The sequence below is a fragment of the Typopeltis vanoorti genome, chromosome 8 (assembly GCF_054136105.1).
Source record: "Typopeltis vanoorti isolate ZY-2024b chromosome 8, IOZ_Tvanoo_1.0, whole genome shotgun sequence".
In the NCBI taxonomy this organism is placed as follows: Eukaryota; Metazoa; Arthropoda; class Arachnida; order Uropygi; family Thelyphonidae; genus Typopeltis; species Typopeltis vanoorti.
The window spans coordinates 41,883,548-41,907,255 of NC_143556.1; the positions used below are offsets into that span (position 1 = coordinate 41,883,548).

Sequence of the window (23,708 nt, forward strand, 5' to 3'; positions counted from 1 at the left end):
CGGGTTTTTCCCTTAAACTCAAGAAAATCGAACGTAGTACCCACATTATTTCCGACAGTAACATGTCTTGTCAGGGTTAGGTACCAAGAGATAGCAGCACTTGTTTGCCTGTCTCTTCATCGGTGGCTGCTACAATTAGTGATAGACATGGACTAGCTATCTCTGATTGGCTACCGGTGGAGATTGATTTGTCCACTCAGTCTCCAAGAGCTAAATAGGATATAAAGGCCTCACCTACTCCCTATAATGGAATAAAAGGCGTTAGCTGATTTATTTTTTTATGATAGATTCACCGTTTTTTTAATCATTATCTCGTATAATTTATGTAACATGTTTTAAAACAGAAAGGCTTGAAAACATTCGAGTAAAGCGATATAAAAATTATTTGCTATTACTTGAGTCGTAAAGAACATGATATTGCTGAAATTGATTCTGTAATCGAATTTAGAATTTCGTAATTTCTAAATCGACAAAACTACTACAAATAATCAAAATAAAACGAAAAATATACAAATTAGCTTTTCTGAAACACAGTAATAGGCGAAGTAATCTATACATCAATGTAAAACACAGAAATAAATAACACAGATTCTCGTTACATTCTGTACACAGTTTATAGAAACTATCTATCAGGAGGACTGACATCATTGACTTTATTTTTATTTTCACATTATTTTATAATGTCAAAAACAGGAATAAAATGACGCCGTTTGAGTTCAACACTTACTTTATAATATCTGTGGTTCCGTAAATTGCAAGTCTTGCCATGTCACCAAATGTTTTATCATAAGTTTTTATATTTTCTTCATCAAAATCTTTCGGACCATTCTCTTTCGATCTATGCCGAATCAACAGATGAATTGCGTAGTAATTCCTCCATTCATCGCTGTGGGTGTTATATAACAAGTGAATCAAGTAATGTACCCCAAAGTCAAAAGGGACTCGATGAACAAGCTCTGGATGAGGATGAAGTATTGACTTTGTCGGAAGTTGACCAGCGTTATAATACCATTTGTCACCTTCGTAGAAACGATAAGTATCATACCACAAACGAAGAAATCGTGCATCCTTATGAGCTACTAAAATTTGTGTTCCAAGATTTTCATTAGGTGGCCAACCAATTGCAAATTCGTATTTTCTGAAAGGATCTAAGGATTTCACAATATAAGAGTCGCTGTCAAGAAATATTCCTCCGTATTTCATTAACAGTTGGATACGTGCAACGTCTGATGCATGCCATACGTGACTAAGAGGCTTACCAAAAACGTGAGTTGGTTTGTCAACATAACGCACTTCTAAAATTAATATATCTTTTACCATGTCCCAATATTTTCCACTGAGCTCACGATGATTAGAATGGATAATTATTTTCTCTGGATTCTGGTGTCTAAGTGCAGCTTTGATGGTTACAACTTCTATGAAGGTAAGCGTAGGATTATCAAAATGAAGAAAGTGGACTACATTTGGGACGATGTAATAACTGAATCCAGTAATATTATCTGCAGTTGAGAAATCAATAGTATCGTCCCTTCTGAGAATATTTTCAAAGGTGGGATCATACATCCATAATGAGCAACCCACTAAAGCGATAGCTGCTATTGATAAAATAAAAAACGTTCTTGGTTGGCAAGGCTGAAAAATCAAAAGACATATTAACGATCGAAATATAACAGCAGTTGAAAGAGAATTGCAAATTCATACACTGCTTGGAAAGAAGTCAATGAACACCCCCGTTGGCAAGGTGCTCTTGCCATGTAATGAGTCACTTGCTTGCAGCCGCTAAAAATTGGAGAAATGACGCTCTGAAGTCAGTGCAACTGTATCCTAATGAAATGGCTGCGAGAAGGGCACTGACGAAGTTTGAAAGAAGCGTTGTCATCAGATGCCACGTTGCAGGCCTATCTGTTCGTCAAATTGTTGTCAAACTGGGCCATTCCAGCTCAACAATCAGTGATACCATATTGTGATGAAATCGCAGGAAGTCAAACCCAAGGGCTACCCGCAGTGGACGACCCACCACACTCAACCTCAGTTTGGCGTCCCACGCAGAATTCCAGGCGCCGATTGAAACACAAATCTGTGTCAAACCGAGACTGAAAACATGGGTTTCCCACGGTAGGACCACAATATGCAAGTCCCACATTACCCGAACCAACATGTAATGTCGTCTTTAGTAGTGCAAAGATGCAAAGAGCTTGTACAGCAGGACATGGAAGCTTGAAAAGCTGTGTAACAGAGCGACGAATCACGCTGCACCCTCTACCGAGCAGATGGACGGGTGTAGGTGTGGCAGATGCACGGTAAATGTGTCTTACCAGAGTGCTTAACTCCAACAGTGAAATTTGAAGGTGGCGATGTTATGGTATGGTTCGGTTTTTCTGGTTTCGCCTCGGACATCTATTTGTTGTGCCACGAACATTGCACTCCGAGAGGTATCTGAACATTCTGGACAATGCAATGTCTTCTACTTTGTGACGTTTCTACGAAACGGACCATTGACCATCTCAGCCTTATAAACATCTGTGCGTTGTAGTGGAATGTCAGGTGAGGTAAATGGACGTCCGCCCTACAACAGTCCAAGATCTCATTACATGCCTAGAGGAAGAATGGTCGAAAATTCCCACTGATCGCTATCGTACGCTTATGGAAAGTATACCTATAGGATTGCCGCACTCGTCGCAGTGAAAGGAGGTCCTGCATCTTATTAAGGTGTGCGCCATAGCTGTTTGTTCCTCACAATATGATGTCCGACGACTTCTTCCCAAGCAGTGTACTTCAAATATTTAATAAAAGTATTAATAATTTATGATCACATTAAGAATTACACCTATTTCATAATGTTTATAATTTGATATAATAACAAAGTTCAATAATAATCGTTTCTATCATAAAAAATGTAATATTATTTTTTCCATTCATTTATTTATCATATTTTGAGCATTATTGACAATATAAGGAATACCTTTTTTGGAACAGGAACAACTAAAGAAAACAAGACTTGACATAATACATGATGTCGCTTATAAAAGCATATCATCCGATATTATAAATTTACAAACTTCCACGATACTTTATTTTAATCAACGAGGATTTGGGAAGGGAAAAATTCTAATGTGCAAAAAAATTATATGACAAAATTTTGTTATATAAAGTTAAAGCGAATCGTTTTGACTAAAACTTTTATTTGGCATATTATATCGTTATGAACATTACCAGAATATACAAATGAAAGAAGAATTCATAACCTATTCTTCGACAATTCATAACCGATTCTTCGAAGTCTCTCAAACTTGTTGACATGTTTGTGACATCCTTCAACGTTTTTTAATACTTTTGTCTTAAAATGTGATAGTTTCCCAGCAGGTCACTGGTGGGCAACTGAATTTACCTCATCACATCTTGTGAAATATTAGCCAGCAAGGTTATTCTTCAATGAAATAAACTGATCTAAGTGGCAAGGAGTTTGGCGAGTACCATAGTTAAACAAATAAAAATATAAATATTTCAAAAAAAAATTAAATAAGTTAACGTCTTTTTGTTCGCCTATAGGGAGTGGGCGAGGCTTTTTTAGCCCTATCTGACTTTTGGAGAATGAGTGGGCAGTTCAATCTCCACTGGTACCCAATCAGAGATAGCTGGCCCAAGGCTATCACTAATTAAGCGGCACGCAGTGAAGAGAGACGGCTCAACAAGTGCAGCCATCTCGTGGTCTTAACACAATATATTTAATGTCTGAAACTAGTGTGGGTTCTACGGTCGTTTTTGTTGAGTTTACGGGTCGAAAAACCAACCCGAGTTTACTGGAGTAAAACCTGCGTGCCCGTGCCAGAGATGTAACTTTATATTTTGTGTTAACTTAAAATTAACTTTATACAGTGGTACCTTGAGATACGAGTTTAATTCATTCCATGACCGAGCTCGTAAGTCAAAATGCTTGTATCTGAAATTAATTTTCCCCTTTGAAATTAATGAAAATGAGATTAATTCGTACCAGCTCCCCAAAAACCACTCCAATTTTTTATAATAATGTATTTATAATGAACAAATATTGTATACAAACAAAATAAAACCAATTACATACATACATGTAAAAGAGAATCTAAAGAAATAAACAGATGTTGGCAGAGCTGATTAGCGTATGGTATTAATTTTTTCTTTCACTTCACTTTTGCTAAACTTAATTTTCTTCTTCGCTAGTGTTTTTCTTTTTGGCCACGCTTTCGTCACTTTCATCCGCAGGGTGTTTCAATAGAAACCTGTCCAAGGAGCTTTGTTTCTTCCTCCCTTTTGGAATGTTTCTGAAATAAGTTAGGCAAGTGTCATTAAATAGCGACGCTGCACGAACAGTTGCAACTTTTTCAGAGTGTTTCTTTTCAATAAAGCCCGAAACGTTTTCCCACATTGCCAACACTTTCTTTATCTCACTTGAAGAGATAACTTCCTCTGCCTCTGTGGTTATACCACTCTCCTGCAGAACCTCCGTATGTTGCTGCGTGTGTAGTTCCGTCAACTCCTCCGTCGTCAGTTCCTCGGAATGTGGGCGACAAGGTCTTCGATGTCTCCCTCATCCATCTTCAGGCCCAGGCCCATGGACTATCCGAGGGACACAATTTCCTCCAGCACTTCCTGTTCAGGTCTAAATCCTACAAAGTCCCTTTCAGCCACAGCCCCAGGCCGCAGCTTTTTCCATGCAGAGGTCAAGGTCCTTTTTGAAACACCCTGCGAGGCCATATCAATAATTTTGAGGCATATGACAATGTTGTAATGGTCCTTCCAGAACTCTCGAAGGGTGAGGTTTGTGCTCTTCGTAACCTCAAAGCATCATCGGAACATGTGTTTGGTAAAAGGTTTCTTGAAATTGAAGATCACCTGTTGGTCCATGGGCTGTAGGATAGGGGTGGTGTTGGATGGAAAGTAGAGAACCTTTATAAAGCTGAACTCCTCAAGGATGTCGTCCTCAAGGTTTTGTGGGTGGGCAGGAGCATTGTCAAGGATGAGCAGGGCTTGCAGGAGTAAGTCATTGACCTCGAGGTATTCCTTAATGGCAGGACCAAAGACCAAGTTGACCCACTGCACAAAAAACTGCCTAGTGACCCACGCCTTTGGGTTTGCCCTCCACATAACCTTCAGTTTTTCTTTTAAAACTTTATGTGTTTTGAAGGCTCTGGGGTTTTCTGAGTGGTATACGAGCAGCGGCTTGATCTTGCAGTCGCCACTCGCATTTGCACACAGTGCGAGGGTCAACCTATCCTTCATGGGCTTGTGACCTGGCATCTTCTTTTCTTCTGTCGTTATGTAAGTTTTGCTTGGCATCCTCTTCCAGAGGAGCCCTGTCTCGTCACAGTTGAAAACTTGTTTGGGCGATGTATCCTTTGGCTTCGATCAATTCAGCAAAGGTTTTTAAAAATTCCTCAGCTGCCTTAGAATCAGAGCTCGCTGCCTCACCATGCCTGAAAACGGAGTGAATGCCGGTCCTTTTTCAGAAATTTTCGACCCACCCACGACTGGCTTTGAACTGCTCTTGTGAAGCCTCCAGTGCTGAAGTATCTGGGGTCTGCTGCCGCAAATCTGCATAAATGGCTTATGCCTTCTCGCAAATTATTGTATCTGTCACAGTGTCTCCTGCGAGTTGCTTCCCTGTCAACCAAAAAATCAGTAGGTTCTCCATCTTTTCATGGACAGAGTTGTGTAGCTTTGAAATAATTTTAACGCCCTTAGCTGGAGTTATAGCCTTTATCGAGTCCTTCTGCTTCAGAATAGTGCATATCGTAGAAGTAGTGCGATCGTACTGCGTTGCCAAGTTTATTACTCTTACACCTTGCTCATGTTTGTCTATTATCTCACGCTTTAATTCCATGGATATCACCTTTTTTCCTTTTCTTACAACTGTTCTTTACATTCACCTTCTTTAAACTAATGGTTATACGAAAAAAATTAGCTAAATAACTGTACATACAAAAAAAAAAACACAAAATTAAAACTCAACACGACAGAATGAACGAATGAGTGAACTGAACGACGCGGAAGACTCGGGAATCTGAACAGAGTGGTGGTTGTGACTTCACCGAAGCAGGCTCGTATCTCAAATTCTGGCTCAAGGCAAAAAATCGACCTAGTGACGGCTCATATTTCAAAAAACTCGTATGTTGCGGCACTCGTATCTCAAGGTACCACTGTGTGTGTGTGTATATATATATATATATATATATATATATATATTATATACTGACTTAGATCCGAGAGTTAGAACAAACAATTAAATTTATTCACAACGCAACATGTTTTCGACGGAAGGTAGACTTCTTCAGGCGTTAAGAAACACAGAAAGCAAATAAAATACACTATAAAGAAACATTGTGTCACGGAAATTCGACTATTATAAACTACAGTTATTTTCAACTGTAGCTACAGTCCGAGTTAAAGTTCCATTGTTAGGCATCTGTGCGCGTGTGACTTCATGAGTGCGCCAATATCTAATAGCAGATTTGAATGAGTCCGGTAAATTGTAACTAAGGTTATTGTTTATATGATGAGGGTCCATAACAATTTCCTTAGACTCGACTATGCGGCGTTCTACCTCGTCGTGGCATATATGAAGGTTTGAAGTTGTTGGCCATTTTATCTCATGTTGGCGGCCTTCATCATTTGTGTTTACTAAAAACAGGATATGGCTTGATATATATATAAACTCAGTATACGTGAAACTATAGAAGTTTGAAACTGACAACTAAATTTGATAATAAAAATTTAATAAAAAAAAAACATGCTGGCAATATGCCAAACGATTATAAGTTGGACAGAAGATTATACTTGGACTTGACATTTATACATTCACAACAGAGTACATGGTAAGGAATAGTAAACTAAATCAGGAAAAACAATATAACGCAGAAGTCAAGGAAGTTGTTTATACATGTATCAAATAGTTAAAAACAAGTCTTCACGAAAAAAAAGTATACACGAAAAAAAACATTCATTTGTTGACCACACATCTGCATTAAGTAAATCTAATAATAAACAGGAGAGGGATAAGCTAGTAATAACGTAATAACTGGAGACTCACTAATAAGAGAACCTTTAAATGAAAAGTACTTTAAAGGTTTACTAGTGAACATAGTTCTTGAGGTTCTTATTTATACTCAACGGCAATGATTGTTCATCAAAAGACCGATGTACAAATAAATAATAAAAAGAAAGAAAGGTTTTCGTACACAATGCTTGGAGAATCAAAAGATACTCCAATGGGCAAGGTGCATCATGGCATGTAACGAGTGACGTGTTTGTAGCCAGTATAAATTGAAGGAATGTGATGCTCCCAAGTCAGTGCAACTGTGTCCGGGGGGAAATGGCTGCGAGAAGGAAAGACGAAGTTGTAATAGGGTACCATGTTGGACGCCTATCTGTTTAGCAAATTGTTGACAAACTGGGGCATTCCATGTCAATAATTAGTGATACCATACTGAGGTGCGAGCGCAGGGAGTCAACTGTAAGTTGTGGACCATACTCATTGCACGTGAAAGATAATATATAAAAACTGCTATTCGTCGACCCATACGTGGAATGCAAAGTACCCGGCATCGACTTGAACGCTGATCTGTACAAAACCTTTCAGAATCGAAGTTCAAAACATGGGTTTCCATGATAGGACCACAATGTGCTAGTCCCACATTACCCGATTCAACACGTAGCGTCGCTTTCAGTGGTGCACAAAGCGTGTATCGAATCACGTTACACCCTCTACCGAGCACATGGATAGATGTGGGTGTGGTGTCTGGTTAACGTCTCTTACCACAGCCGCTATCTCTTCAGAAAAACAATGCACCGTGTCATAAGGCTGCTGCTGCTGTAATTGCGTGGTTTTTGGACATGAACGTCACCACACTTGAGTGGCCTACATAGATTTCTGATCTCAACTCTATTGAACATCTGTGGGATGAACTGGATCGTTCGTGCGAGGTCAAGGGACGTCGGCCCCACTCCAGTCCAGGACCTCATAACATGCCTACAGGAAGAATGCCTCAAAATTCCCATTGATCGCCATCTTACGCTTGTATTGGATTCCTGCAGTCATCGCAGCGAAAGGAGGTCCTACATCTTATTAAGGTATGCGCCATGACTGTTGGTTCCTCACACTATGGTTTCCGTTGACTTCTTTCCAAGCTGTGTTTAGAGTATATGAGAAGCTGCGATTGCTGTTTTGCAGCTTAACACATGAGAATTGCCGAAGTTACAGCCCATCATTGCTCTGTAGTCAAGAAAGAATAATGAACCTGTTATATACGTATTTTGAACTGTAGATTGCGGTCTTTAAGGAAAACGTGTGTATGATAAACTCAAGAATGTTTATTTATTTATTTATTTTTAAATATCGCTATCCTGCAATGTTGCAGGACCAGTGACACATTGAAGTGTGTTAAAACAATGCATTTGTATACCGAAAGTATGTCAACATCACACATCAATTAAGATCCAAACACGACATATTGAAAAAAGATCATTCGTTTATCAATAAATGTCAGTTGGTTTGAGACCAAAAACTACATTATTATTATTATTATTATTATTATTATTATTATTATTATTATTATTATTATTATTATTATTATTATTATTATAACGGTGTCTCCATGGAGTCAAAAGATTCATCGCGGAAGACCCCATATTGACACACTAATCATTATTTACACAATACCTATCATACTTCTCCTTAAATGCATTCACAGATGAAGCATTCACAACCACCTCTGGCAATGCATTCCACTCCTTCACAACCCTCCAAGTAAAAAATCTAGTACTAACATCCTTGTTAACTACACTCTTAAATAATCTCCAGGAATGGTCCCTTGTTCTCTCCCTTCCCGCACTGGTCTTAAAAATGTCATCAGCATCAATCCTGAAAAATCCCTTTAATAATTTATATGCTTCTATCATATCTACTCTCCTACGTCTATCAGCTAGTTTTTTGAGCCCACAGATCTTCAATGTATCCTGGTAGGGAACATCTCACAGACCTACAACAATCTTTGTAACTCGCCTCTGAATCCTCTCTATCATTTCTTCATCACCAAGAAATCCAGGTGACCAGATCTGTGCACAATAGTCCAAATGCTGTCTTATTGATGCCTTATAAAGTGACTTCCTTATCCCTGTTTGTTAGTGTGTTCTTCAACAGCCATGTAATTTGATGTGATGTTTTGGCAATCTTTGCAATATGCCCTTTAAACTTAAGTTCTCTGTCCACAATGACTCCCAAGTCCCTTGACTCGTCAACTTCTTGCAGTTCAGTTCCGTTAATATAGTTAATATAGTAAACAGCATGTGATCTCATCCTCCCGAAGTGCATCACCTTACACGTAGCCACATTAAACTGCCAGCCATTTACTTTAGTCCACACCGCCAGTCTATTCAAGTCATCCTGCAAGATATCAACATCATCTGAATTGACTATCGCTCTTCCTAATTTTGCATCATCAGCAAACAAGTGGACATTTCCCTTCAAAGTATTCCCAATATCATTGATGTACAAATTAAACAATAGAGGACCAAGCACTGAGCCTTGAGGTACACCAGTAGTCACTTGCCTTCTCCTGGACTCAGCTCCTCCCTAAACCACTCTTTGATATCTATCCACCAGTCATCCTCTAATCCAAATATCCAGCTTCGGATCCATACCCATTTGCTCTAATTTATGCAACATAGTTCCGTGTGGAATCTTGTCGAATGCCTTTGCAAAGTCCAGCAGTATCACTGAGTAAGGATTTCCTTTATCCAACTCCATTGTTACTTTATTATAGAAAGTAAGCAAGTTACTGAGGCAAGACCTGCCTTTCACAAAACGATGTTGTCCCTTATAAAGTATCATATTGCTATCCACTCAGTCCTGAATTCTAATTTTTACCAATTTCTCCAAAACTCCAGACATATTGATTGGTCTATAATCTGCAACCTCAGTCTTGCAGCCTCCCTTGTGCAGTGGGATTATTTTCCTCTCTTTCTGCTCTATTGGTACTTTACCAGAACTGAGGCTTAAATTAAACAGCAGCCTGGTTAGAGGATGCGCTAATTCTCTTGCACATTCTCATAACACATGAGCCGTTATACCATCTAACCCAATTGCACTGTTAGCATTAAGGTTCTGTAATATATTAAGCACTCTATTTCGTCTATCTCTAGACTCTCATCAGTCAATGACACATCTGACACTATATTTGACACTATATTATCACAACCAAGATGGTACACTTTTGCAAAATGATCACTAAGCAACTCAACTATTTGATTTGTTTCTGTTATTTCTCTACCATCAACACTTTTTAAAGTAATCTTTCCATGGTTATTCTTCCTTTTACTTGCCACATAGCGAAAGAACTCCTTAGGGTTTCTTTTGGATTCATCAGCTAGCTTCCTCTCATAATTAGCTTTGGCTTTCCTTACCATACAGGTGACTCTCTTTGCATGAACCTTGTACTGTTCATGGGAATGCTCATCACCTTTTTCTTTATACTTCCTCCTTCACAACCTTTTCTTTATCTGCAACTCTTGCTTAATAATATTATTCATCCATCTTACTCCTATTTGATTTCTCCTTCTAACTCTGGGAATACACTTTGATACAGCTTTCTTTAAATATTCCTTGAGAATCTCCCACACATCATCAACATCTCTCCCTTTCAAATTCTTATGCCATAGCATTGCTGAAAGCTGACTTCTCAGCTTGTCATAATCACCAGCTTTGTAATTCCACATATTCCCCTTCTTAACAGAATATTCAGCACATCTTACAATCTCCCAGGTCAAGACCACGCGATCGCTTTCCCCAAGTGGAGACAGTGTTACCAAATTATTTATTGATATGTTCTCCGATGTTATGACCAGATCTAACACACTAGAATCTCTTGTTCCGTCCATTACATGCTCTCAGGTTATCTCTTAACAACTGTATAAACTCCATTTCCTTTGTTCGTTGAGACCATTCCTTCTCCCAATCTATGTCCTCAAAGTTAAAATCCCCCATAATAATTACTAGACCTTTTTTATCGTGCTAATTTGCCAATACATACTATCTACATTCTCCCTTATGCCCCTTGGATTATAGCAACAACCGATTATATATTTCACCTTGTTGATCTCTATCTCACACCAAACAGCACTTCTGTTTTTGGGCACTTCCATCTTTTTGGCTTTAACGCTTCATCTAACATTAGTAAAACCGCTCTTCCCATTCTGACACCTCTGTCCTGCCTGAAAATACTGCACTGCTTACATTCAATCGCTATAACTATATCATTCTTAGTTAGCCAAGTTTCGCTAATTCCTATAATTTTTGGCCAAGTTGTAGTAAGTAATGACAAAAATTCTTCGCACTTATTCTGAATACTTAGACATTAGTATACAATAAACTGCAATACTCCCTTCCTCCCATAATCTCCCTGTGTGTGAATTAGCCCACTCTGTATACTGTTAATTTTCTGCAAACGATTAATCCCAATTTCACAGCGATTAATGACCTTAGTACTATTCACAGCTGACTCTATCACCTGCCTCCCTAGCAAATCCCGTTTCCCTGTTTTTGACCATTTACTCTATCCTTTATCAATAACTGTTCTAAATGCCAAGCACTCAATCCATTTAAGTGCAAACCATCTCTCTTAAAATACTCCTTCCTTTTATCAAACTCATCCCAGACATTCATAAAATTAATATTCAGCTTCATTTCTTTGCAAAAGCTTTTACACAATCTTGACATCATTCCATTTACTATAATTGCTCTTCTGTTTAATTCATCACTGTCAAATCTTGGTAGCACACTCATGATCTTTTCACTCTCGCTCTTTGCATTCATTGCTATCATTAAATCCTGCAAATTCTGTCTCACAGAAAATCTTTCGCTACCTAGATCATTCGTCCCTGTAACTGCAATAATCTCACTCACTTTATCTTTCTGCAATTTCACAGTCTCAGTTATATCCTTAATCTTTGACCTTGGATAACACGCTTTAATTATTTTACCATCCTTCGCACCCTTAATAATAGAATCCCCATACAGCACAATATCTTTTCTGCTCCTTCTTAACTTGACATCCTTTACCCCCACTGATGCTTGTTTTTGTCCCTCATCTTCTCTCACATTTTTGTATATCACTCAGCAATCTCTGTGTATGTATTTCTGCACTATTTATTCTATGCACACACTCACTTAATCCTTTACTAAATAATCGGTCATTCTCATTCCTTGTCATTCTTAATCCCCCCCCCATACTTTCTATTCCATAAAAAACATTAGAACATATTGGAATGCTGAAAGATAACTATACAATTTGGTCAGATCAAAATTATAAAATATATTACAGTCGTTTAAAAATGTCAGTTCCTTTGTCACAGAAGAACCTGCACAACAAAACCCACTCCACATGCCTTCATCAGCTACACTGGGATACAGCTGTATAAAAAAGGAATGTCTCCTATGAGACTGATGGCACCCAACTGTGAAGTCTTGGTGATCACGCAAACTTGGGACGGTAGACAAACCAGATGTAGCATCATATATTACACTAAAACTTCGGTGTCCATACGAGTCAATTAATACAGGCAAAACAGTTGATACACCAGAAGATGTGAAATGGACTGCACAATTTTTCACTTCCACCTTGCAATCAGATTTTAGAGGTGATACCACTGACACACAAGATGATAGAGATGTCAAGAAATCTGGACTGACATCCCCAGCAACCACAGAAGAAACGGTTGACCCAGATGACATATCAAAACCAAAAAACAAAGGATGATGTCATCACTACCCAAGCTTTTGATTGGCAGGTGAGAATTAACTGTTAGATCCGTAACTGAATGGGACAATACACTGGCATGAACAACATATTCATCTGATCTGATGAATACTTCTTATAATAATAATAATACATACTTCGCTATTTCTCCAAATTTGACACTCCTATTCTGAAATGCTCGAAACAGTACAATATGTCAAATAACAATGTAAATAAATAAATAATAATATATAATAAATAAAAGATTCCTTTTTAAAGATTTTATTCCTTGTATATTCAGATTTATCGATAGAAGTTTGTGTTTTTTTTTTCGAGAATTTGATATTATTTTTAATTTAAGTTTTTTTTAGTTTCGTAATTTCTTAAAGTTAAATCACTATTCAATTACAGAAAAGACAAGTCGAATCGTACTTTCTTCATGCATGTTGAGCTCCTGGACAAACGCTGTTCATAACGGAGAAGTGACATTCTGCTGGAGCTGTAATATCAATTAAAAATAACTTAATAAATGTATAGTAGTAATAATAATAATAAAATCTCGTGAAACTAAAAAAATTAAATGATCTGTTCGCAAAGATGTTTAAATGTTCAGCCATAATTATTTCATTTTCTTGTAATTCTATTAAACACGACATATTTTTGTTTGTTCTAAGGCAGTTTCAAACTTCATGTAATTGAACCTTCTTATCTCATCTTAGAAATACTTTCATGGCATCCCCCTTGGTTTCCACTGAATCATTTTTTTTTCAAATAATTATCGAAATAACTCTATTAAATCAGTGCCTTAAACAATTAATATATTTTAGGACTCCTTATTAATTACACACACACACACACACACACACACACACACACACACACACACACACACACACACACACACACACACACACACACATTTTTAATTTAGGCGAATCTACTATAAGAACAATTAAAAAGAATGAAGTCGCAATAAGAAAATCTGTCATTTCTGGCACAAAACTAAGTGCCAAATTTCATCGTCCTCAAGAGCTTTATTAGAAAAAGCGGAAAATAATTTGGATTCAAGATTAACTCAAAGAAGAATTCGTATAAGTGGTTATTTAATTAAACAAAAAGCTCTTCAGTTTAATGAACAGATGACACAATTGGAGCCATCTACTTCCACTTCTCAGACTGATAAAGAACTTTTGGCTAGCAAAGGATGGCTAACCGTGTTTTTAAAAAGGAATGCACTTCATAACGTGAAGATTACAGGCGAGGTTGTAACAGCAAATGAAGAAGTAGCCAAAATTATTGAAGATGGTGATATTGTCCCGATCAAGTGTTTAATGCTGACGAAACAGGATTGTTTCGGAAGAAAATGCCTAGTCGAACATACATCGCAAAGTCTGAGAAAAAAGCAAGTGGGTTCAAAGCAAGTAAAGTCAAGTAACATTGTTACTTTGTAGCAATGTATCAGGGGATCGAATGTTGAAACCCCTCCTAGTAAATTGATCTCTAAGATCACATGCTCTAAAAGGCAAAGATCTAAAACAGCTGCCGGTACATTGGATGGCTAATACAAGCCAGGGTAACAACTGCTGTATTTACTGAATAGTTCAATAATTACTTTGTACCAGAAGTAAAAACATATATGAAGCAAAAGGCTCTCGATTTTAAAGTTTTATTAATTGATGACAATGCACCAATGCCTGCTGGAAAACAGTTTAGCCCGCATGTGTTGCAAACAGTGTAACCATTCAAACATCTACATTATCAGCTGAAATCATTATCTTGGCACATGAAATTGGTGGAGAAGGTTGGTGGAGAAGGTCAGAATGATGTAGAGGAATTGCTTGTGGATAATGCCTTAAGTGACGATGATATTATTGGATATTGATTAACTTTAGATATCGTCGAAGATCCAGAAAACGATAGTGAAGCGGAAGAAAAACCTGTCCTCACTGCAAATATAATTCGTCTGCAAATTATATGTGTAATGTAAAAACACATTTCCTAGGAAATGTGTTTTTATATTACACATTTCACATTATCGAAAATATAATAATGTAATTAAAAACACATTCCCTAGGAAATGTGTTTTTACATTATGGAAAATACCAAGAATAGCGATCAGAACTTAACCACCTTTGCTGCAAGTTGCCCGAGTTTGTACTAGGACTACTTGCATTAGCTCACGCTAGTAATCGCCGATACTTTTATAGTTTATTATACTATATTCGGCATGAAACTCTCTGATTCCAATCTTTGAGTTTCTTATTCGGTTTTAAAACAATGTGGGATTTAATACTCTTAATTTAAATAATGTTTATATCGCCGAAATGAAGCCTATTGGCTCTTTATATTTAAGTAACTTAATGGGACACCTTTTTGAGAACTCGTATAGCAGAGTATATAAATTCTTTTCGTTATACCCTTTGGTGAGGGGAAGAGAGGAGGTGATTAATCGACCGTGAGATGAGGAGGGTAATGCGTGTCAATGCTGTAGCCAATGAAGTTCTAACTGAGGCTCGGCTATTGCTGTCACGCTCCTGCCATGATCAGAGCTTTAATAACTCAATAACACCTTATCCCTACACTGTACTCTACAGATATCAAGCTTTAATTAATAACCCTTTGGTATTAATTTGGTTTAGCTGCTCACTGATGAAGCCTCAAAAAAGGCTGAAATCGTTGGGGGGGCTATTATGAGTTGGCTCTCTTAAAGTTTTTGTCTTAAGAGAGCAATTTGAGTCTCCGGGGAAAGTGTTTTCAGGCACACACCGGTGAGGGGGTTTGTCGGTGAATGCTTTTCTTCGGAATATGAGCGGTTCTGCTCGGTGGTGGTGGTGGGTGGAAGGTCATCACTGAGTGGAGCCAACGCTGAGATGTACGGTCTTTCGCCCACTATTGAGTGGTCTAGGGATCGTCCGAATTTTTAGAGCCGGATTTACTTACACATATGGCTGAAACCGGTCTGGGTAGTGACCTCCCTCCATAATGTAATAACAGCATACATTTCCTAGGAAATGTGTTTTTACATTATGGAAAATACCAAGAATAGCGATCAGAACTTTACCACCTTTGCTGCGAGTTGCCCGAGTTTGTACTAGGATTACTTACATTAGCTCACGCTAGTAATCGCCGATACTTTTATAGTTTATTATATTATATTCGGCACGAAACTCTCTGATTCCAATCTTTGAGTTTCTTATTCGGTTTTAAAACAATGTTTTTTTATTATTATTATTCTGAAATTTATTATTTGGAATCTCAGTGGAATCCTTTGCTAACTGTTAGACAAAAATATACAATACATATTTCGCAGACCATATAAAACGTTATTATCGACAATATGGTTCCAGACCCTAATAAAGGAAGAACCATCACTTGGAATCCGTGAAACCACAACAAATGGCCAAGTATACACAGAATCAGACTCAAGTATATCAAGAGACAGTCAACTAGCCTTAGTTAAGTTATTCTAAACTGTTAAACAATATCTTCGAATAAGAGTATACCTAATCTATCAAAAATTGCATTAGTCACTCCTATACATAAATACAAATAAAAAAAGAAACATTAGTAGCTACAAACTGAAACCTATATTTTCGATGATCAACCAAATTATGATGCGCATTGTATATCACAAACTCTTCACATAGAGGGGGGGTATCAAAATAATGGAAACATCTGCAATTTTTTGGAGAATTTTTTTATTAATAGTTTATTAATTATACGCTCGACTCGGTCTGTTAAAACACAATGAATTCGAGGTCGAATAGACTGATAGAAGTCAGTACAGTCATGTACATAAGATAATGGAATTTGGGACCATTCTTCCTGCAAAATATGTCCCAACTGTGCCAGTGATGTTGCACGTGGAAAATGTGATCAAACCTTGGAGAACTGATTGGAGACAACGTCTTGCTCGTTTCCAAACCTTCTCATAATCTTCGATACTGTGGCGCGTAATACACTTACGATTTCTGCCGTTTTGGTTAGGTCAGTTCCTGCAAGCAGCACTCCATTGTTCATTGCTTTTTGGAAATCACTGAGATCTGACATTTTGGGCACTGACTGCATAACAATAATCACAGCGACAACATCATCTGCAATGTGACAATGCAGTATGATATCGGCTATCATATAGCAGTGCTATAGTCGATGTTCAATTATATTAAATTAAATTATAGTCGATATATATATATATATATATATATATGCAGTGTAGATATATACATATATACTGTATATATATACATACACTATATATATAAAATGATAAGCCTTTTTATGTCACTTTTTTTGAAACGTTTTGAATCTCAGGGGAGTGTCGAGTCTTCCAAATTTGAGTCATCAGAATTCAAGGAGAATCGGCCTATTAGTCCAGAACTCGGGGGTTAGGCTCTGTAGGTGACAGGGGGCATAGCCCCCCTAGTATATATATATATATATATATATATACTCGTTTCCGTTAGTCCCAATTGACTGTTATCTTCTCAGTTCGACATTTATTTCACAATAGGGATATTTATTTATACATATTAACACAATTATTATATTAGATATTCTTTCCAGTACAAATAAATAATTATTTATTCTTATTGCAAATGAAAATTAGATCACAAAGAAAGAAAGAAAGAAAGAAAGAAAATGTTTACACCTCAAATAAACATTTATGATCACAGCAAACAAGAAATTCATCAGCTTTTTCAGTTTTGAAATTCATCATTTGGTATCATTTAAATGAAGAATCGGTCTGGCTATTAAGTTCGTTAATATTTTTTTTTCTTTTCCAATAATGAGTATTATTTAATATATGCATGTTGATTCACTTGATTTTATCTGCACACTAAGATACCTTTTTTCTACAGCAATCTTTTAAGAGTTTTAGTAACGTGTTTGTTTTTAATATCTAATGTCTCTCTTAAATTAAGGGGATATGAAATCCCACATAGTTTTAAAACCGAATAAGAAACTCAAAGATTGGAATCAGAGAGTTTCTTGCCGAATATAATAAATTATAAAGTATTGGCGACACTAGCGTTAGCCAATGCAAGTGATCCTAGTACGTAGTACAATACCAGGCAACTCGTTGCAAAGGTGGGGGAAGTTCAGATCGCTATTCTTAGGTATTTTCCATAATGTAAAAACACATTTCCTAGGAAATGTATGCTGTTATTACATTATGGAGGGAGGTCACTACCCAGACCGGTTTCAGCCTTTTTTGAGGCTTCATCAGTGAGTAGCCAGACCTAATACCAAAGTGTATAGCGAAAAGAACTTATGTACTCTACAAACGAGTTTTCATTTTCCAAACAGGTGCAACCATTAAGTTACTTAAGTATAAAGAGCTAATAAGATTCATTTCGGCAATGAAAACATTACTTAAATTAAGGGGATATTAAATCCCACAGTTTTAAAACCGAATAAGAAACTCAAAGATTGGAATCAGAGAGTTTCTTGCCGAATATAGTAAACTATAAAGTATCGGCGACACTAGCGTTAGCCAATGCAAGTGATTCTAGTACGTAGTACAATACTATGGATCACTTGCATTGGCTAACGCTAGTGTCGCCGATACTTTATAGTTTACTATATTCGGCAAGAAACTCTCTGATTCCAATCTTTGAGTTTCTTATTCGGTTTTAAAACTATGTGGGATTTAATATCCCCTTAATTTAAGTAATGTTTTCATTGCTGAAATGAAGCTTATTAGCTCTTTATATTTAAGTAATGTCTCTCTGTAAAATAACCAAATTCTAAGTCATACTTTCAGTACGACTGGTTAATAACAAAATTGTGACTTCAGGTCAAATCTTCTCCATTAAAATTCTGGCTAAAATTTAATACCTGATTCCTTTTGCTTCCAAGAGTTGACAGTTTCTTGAAATACTTGTATGAACAAATAAGACTGTTAATTCACTGAGTTGCTTTTCAAAAAAAAAAATCTCTGGTTAGTTTGTGGCATGAAATTTTACAAAAAGAGTCTTACATAAATTTGTATAACCTATCAACAACACCCAATTTGTTCATTCTAATTTACACATTTTATTTGAGTGAAAATTTTACTTACAATGTATTTACTGAATCTAACATACAGAAAATAATTAATGTGAAAAATACAATCTTATTTTTGGTCCTTTATCTGCTTATTGTTAATTTTGTGCTGTTGTTCAAAGGTTCTTCCCATGGTTGTGTAATTGCTATCATGTGGTTTTTGACAATGTGACTCTCAACTGAAATTTTTTTCCTTTGTAATTTTTGGGAATTTTTTACTGCAATAAAATTAAGGGTCACATTTTTATTATTTTGAAACCAATACATATATTTTTGAGCATTATTAAAAGCACAGAAATGTTCGCTATGTTTTCAAAAGCATTTAAAAGTACACGTTATGTTTTCTCATACTGGGCATCCAATTTCATTTAAATCAAGAACACATCTATCTAACAACCTTGTTAATGTTTTTTGATTTTTCTCTACCTTTGGTGAGCTATATTTGATATTTGCATTTTGATTCTCTCATCCAATTTTCTTAGTTTGTCCAGAGATAGTGAACCAATTTCCCACTTCAACTGATGGTTATATTTTATTAACCAAATATTCGTTTTTTAACCCTTTCAGGTAATTCATTCCAACTACAAGGTGATTTTGTCAATGCATATCTTAAAATAATTCCATCAGAAATACAAATTTCTTTAGGAAATAAATTTGAAATCTTATTCAAAAGAAACTGAACATCAATTATACCAATGATAACTGAAAATTCATATTTTTCACCCACTCGCGATATTTCTTATTCGTTTTCCTTCATTCTTCTTCTTAGATTACTTCATATGGCACCACAAATAAATAGTTATTTAATTATTATTATCATTATTATTTCACTAATTATTAGCTCTGATCTTATATTTTATGTTAAATTTCTGTTACAAAATTTAAACAATTAGAACTTTTCACAAAGAAACTTTCAAAGAATTTTGTGGCTCACCCATTATTTTCACATTACCAGACACAAAACACCACAACACAATACAGCAGCTGCAGTGGATGAACGATTACCTTAAGTCCAAAGTCACTCGACTCTATGGTTTTTTCTTATAGTACTGTGTACACATACTATGCCCTATCCAGACCATTCCTTCAAAAATGAACCTTTTGCACAGATGACTCAACAACATGTTTTTGTATGCTGTTCGATATACTGTTGGTGTGTTTTTATCTTACTTTGTATGCGGAAAAGTAAAATTTGTATTTGTGTTATCTGGAGAGTACAAACATTTTTCTATACCAAACTTTAAGTGTTTAAGTCACGTTTTTGGGTTCGATTATCTGCTGCTTCGCTGTAAAACCACTAAATTCTAACAGTTCAGATTTTCAGTTATGTGAACGAAATGTTTTCAGATAACTCGAACAATGTCAATAGGTAGCATTAGACAATTCCAAAAATAATCAATTACGTGGATATCAGTTTTCACCATTTCCCCCCCTTCCTGGCATTAATTTCACAGTAGTCATTTTTTACAATAAATAAACAGAATTGCATTAAGGTATAAAGTTGTGGATTTATTTATCAATTTCTAATCAGAATAACTGAGAAAAAATGCACTGTGGAAAAACACAGCAAAAGCACACATCTCTTTTCATTTAAGTTTACAAATGCATATTGATTTTGAGCCACAGAGATAAGATTTGCCCAATGATATCAGAAAGTAAGATAATCTCACATCACCATCATATCCAACAGCATGTAGAAACATGTCCATGAATCATCTGCACTAAAGTTTCATTTTGGAAGGAACGGTCAGGGTTAAGGGTCAGGTAAACAGTACTATAAGAAAAAACAAATGAGTCAAGTGTCTTTGCAGTTATGCCAATTTGTTCATCCTGTGCAGCGATCATATTGTATTGTGTTGTTTTGTATCCAGGAAAGTAAAGTAAAGTAAAATTATAGGTGAGCCACAAGTCATTGAAATTTTCTTCTTTCAGGAAAATAACACGAGACAAAACTCTTCACATAGCTCTAAAAGGATGGAAATCGATTATTATTTTAGAAGACATGTCAGTGGGATGTATTTATCCAGGACCACTTGGGAAAAGTTATGCAGGAAGTGGTCTAATATCCTTGCAAAGAAGAGTTGACTACGAAATGGACCTCGGTGAGTGTTATATTCTGAAATGCCAAGATGGGGAACTGATACTTGATGATACAGGAGCTGATGGAAATAGTTTTTTCTATTAGTTGTAAAAAGCTGAGAGATTTTCACCAAAAATATATGACATTGATAATCATTTACTATTTTTGGAAACTGAATTACCAGCTATTTGTATCATGGGGAAAATTATCACTAATCATTTAAATTCATCAATGGTAAAATTAGACTTTCAAGATTTTATCCAATTCGATAAAGATTCTTTATTTTGGGACATTTACGAACATTTTACAAAAACTGTTTGTGTATATTTGATGACAAAAGAATACACAGAAAGTTTAGGGAGGCATGGTGTCATTTCCAGACTGACACAATATCAAATGTATGGAGCTGTGCTTACCATGGCATCTGAATTAAAACCTCTTTTGTATGCCAGCTATTTTGATGTAATGTAACCAAGAAACAGTGAGTAATGAAAATTTTATTCATTGAACTTTTTGGAAAATGTTACAAGTGTAAACTAAATATTGTGAAATATTTTTAGGTAATTACATGTTTCAAATTTTTATCAGTGAATATACTTGTAAATAGTATTTCAGCAAAATAAAATATGCATTTGTAAACTTAAATGAACAAAGATGTGTACTTTTGTTTTGTGTTTTTCCACAGTGAATTTTTACTCAGTTATTCTGATTAGAAATTGATATTTAAATCCAAAACTTTATACCTTAATGTAATTCTGTTTAATTATTGTAAAAAATCACTACTGTGAAATTAATGCCAGGAATGGGGAAAAAATTGGTGAAAACTAATATCCATGTAATTGATTATTTTAGAAATGGTCTAATGCTACCTATTGACATTGTTCGAGTTATCTGAAAACATTTCGTTCATATATTCAAAAATCCGAACTGTTAGAATTTGGTGGTTTTACAGAGAGACAGCAAATTTAACCTAAAAACATGTCTTATACACTTAAAGTTTGTTATAGAAAATGTTTGCACTTTCCAGATAACATAAATACAAAGTTTACCTTTTCCCACACAAAGTAATATAAAAACACACTAACAGTATATCCAACAGCATACAAAAACATGTCATTGAGTCATCTGTGCAAAAGGTTCATTTTTGAAGGAACGGTCAGCATAGGGCATAGTGAGGGTAAACAGTACTATGAGAAAAAAACCAGAGTCAAGTGACTTTGGACTTTAGGTAATCATTCATCCACTGCAGCTGCTGTATTGTGTTGTGGTGTTTTGTGTTCAGTAATGTAAAAATAATGGGTGAGCCACAAAATTCTTTGAAAGTTTCTTTGTGAAAAGTTCAAATTGTTTAGAATTTTGTAACAGAAAGTTAACATAAAATATAAGATCAGAGCTAATAATCAGTGAAATAATAATAATAATAATTAAATAACTATTTATTTGTGGTGCCATATGAAGTAATCTAAGAAGAAGAAGAATGAAGGAAAACGAATATGAAAAATCGACAGTGGTTAAAAAATACGAATTTTCAGTTATCATTGGCATAATTGATGTTCAATTTCCTTTAAATAAGACTTCAAATTTATTTCCTAAAGAAATTTGTATTTCTGATGGAATTATTGTAAGATATGCATTGACAAAATCACCTTGTAGTTGGAATGAATTACCTGAAAGAGTTAATAAACGAATTTTTGGTTAATAAAATATAGCCATCAGCTGAACTGGGAAATTGGTTCACTATCTCTGGACAAACTAAGAAATTGGATAGAATCAACATGCAAATATCAAACATTGCTCACCAAAGGTAGAGAAAAATCAAAAACCTTAACAAGGTTGTCAGATAGACCTGTTCTTGATTTAAATGAAATTGGATGCCCAAAACGTGAAAACAAAATAAATGCTTTTGGAAACATGACGAATGTTTCTGTGCTTTTAATAATGCTCAAAAATATATGTATTGGTTTCAAAATAATAAAAATGTGACCTTTAATTTTACTACAATAACAAATTTCCAATGATCAGAAACAAAGAAACTTTCAGATGAGAGTCACATTGCTGAAAACCACACATGATGGCAATTTTGCAACCATGGGAAGAACCTTTGAATAACAGCATAAATTAACAATAAGCAGATTAAGGACAAAAAAAGACTGTATTTTTCACTTTAATTATTTTCTGTATTTTAGATTCAGTAAATACAATTGTAAATAAAATTTTTACTCAAATTACATGTGTAAATTAGAATGAACAAATTGGGTGTTGTTGATGTGTTATACAAATTTATGTAAGATTTTTTTGTGAAATTTCATGCCACAAACTAACCAGAGACTTTTTTTTAAAATCCACTCAGTGAATTAAGAGTCTTATTTGTTCATGCAAGCCCTCAAATATTTCAAGAAACTGTCAACTCTTGGAAGCAAAAGGAATCAGGTATTAAATTAATAGCCAGAATTTTAGTGGAGTAGAGTTCACCTGAAAAGTCACAATTTGTGTTTATATCTGTAGATACTGCCAACAGACTAAAAAATTTGGTTATTTTACAGAGAGACATTAGATATTAAAAACAAACACGTTACTAAAATTCTTAAAAGATTGCTGTAGAAAAAAGGTATCTTAGTGTGCAGATAAAATCAAGTGAATCAACATGCATATATTAAATAATACTCATTATTGGAAGAGAAAAAAAAAACATTAACGAACTTAATAGCCAGACCCATTCTTCATTTAAATGATACCAAACGATGAATTTCAAAACTGAAAATGCTGATGAATTTCTTGTTTGCTGTGATCATAAATATTTGAGCATAAACATTTTTCTT

The 23,708-nt window shown here is 35.6% G+C and overlaps 1 protein-coding gene across 5 annotated transcripts in view; it reads right to left on the minus strand.

Moving 5' to 3' along the window:
- Positions 1 to 595: 595 nt before the first annotated feature.
- Positions 596 to 23,708, minus strand: part of LOC150103947 (uncharacterized) — a 28,590-nt gene continuing 5,477 nt past the window's right edge. For all 5 annotated transcript variants that reach the window (XM_090397187.1, XM_090397186.1, XM_090397188.1 and 2 more), the window contains exons 2-3: positions 13,197 to 13,263; positions 596 to 1,632 (exon numbers count right to left, since the gene is read on the minus strand). In XM_090397187.1, the coding sequence (XP_090253313.1) occupies positions 724 to 1,632; positions 13,197 to 13,253 (966 nt within the window). In that variant the 5' untranslated portion in view covers positions 13,254 to 13,263 and the 3' untranslated portion in view covers positions 596 to 723. The remainder of the gene's footprint in view (positions 1,633 to 13,196; positions 13,264 to 23,708) is intronic.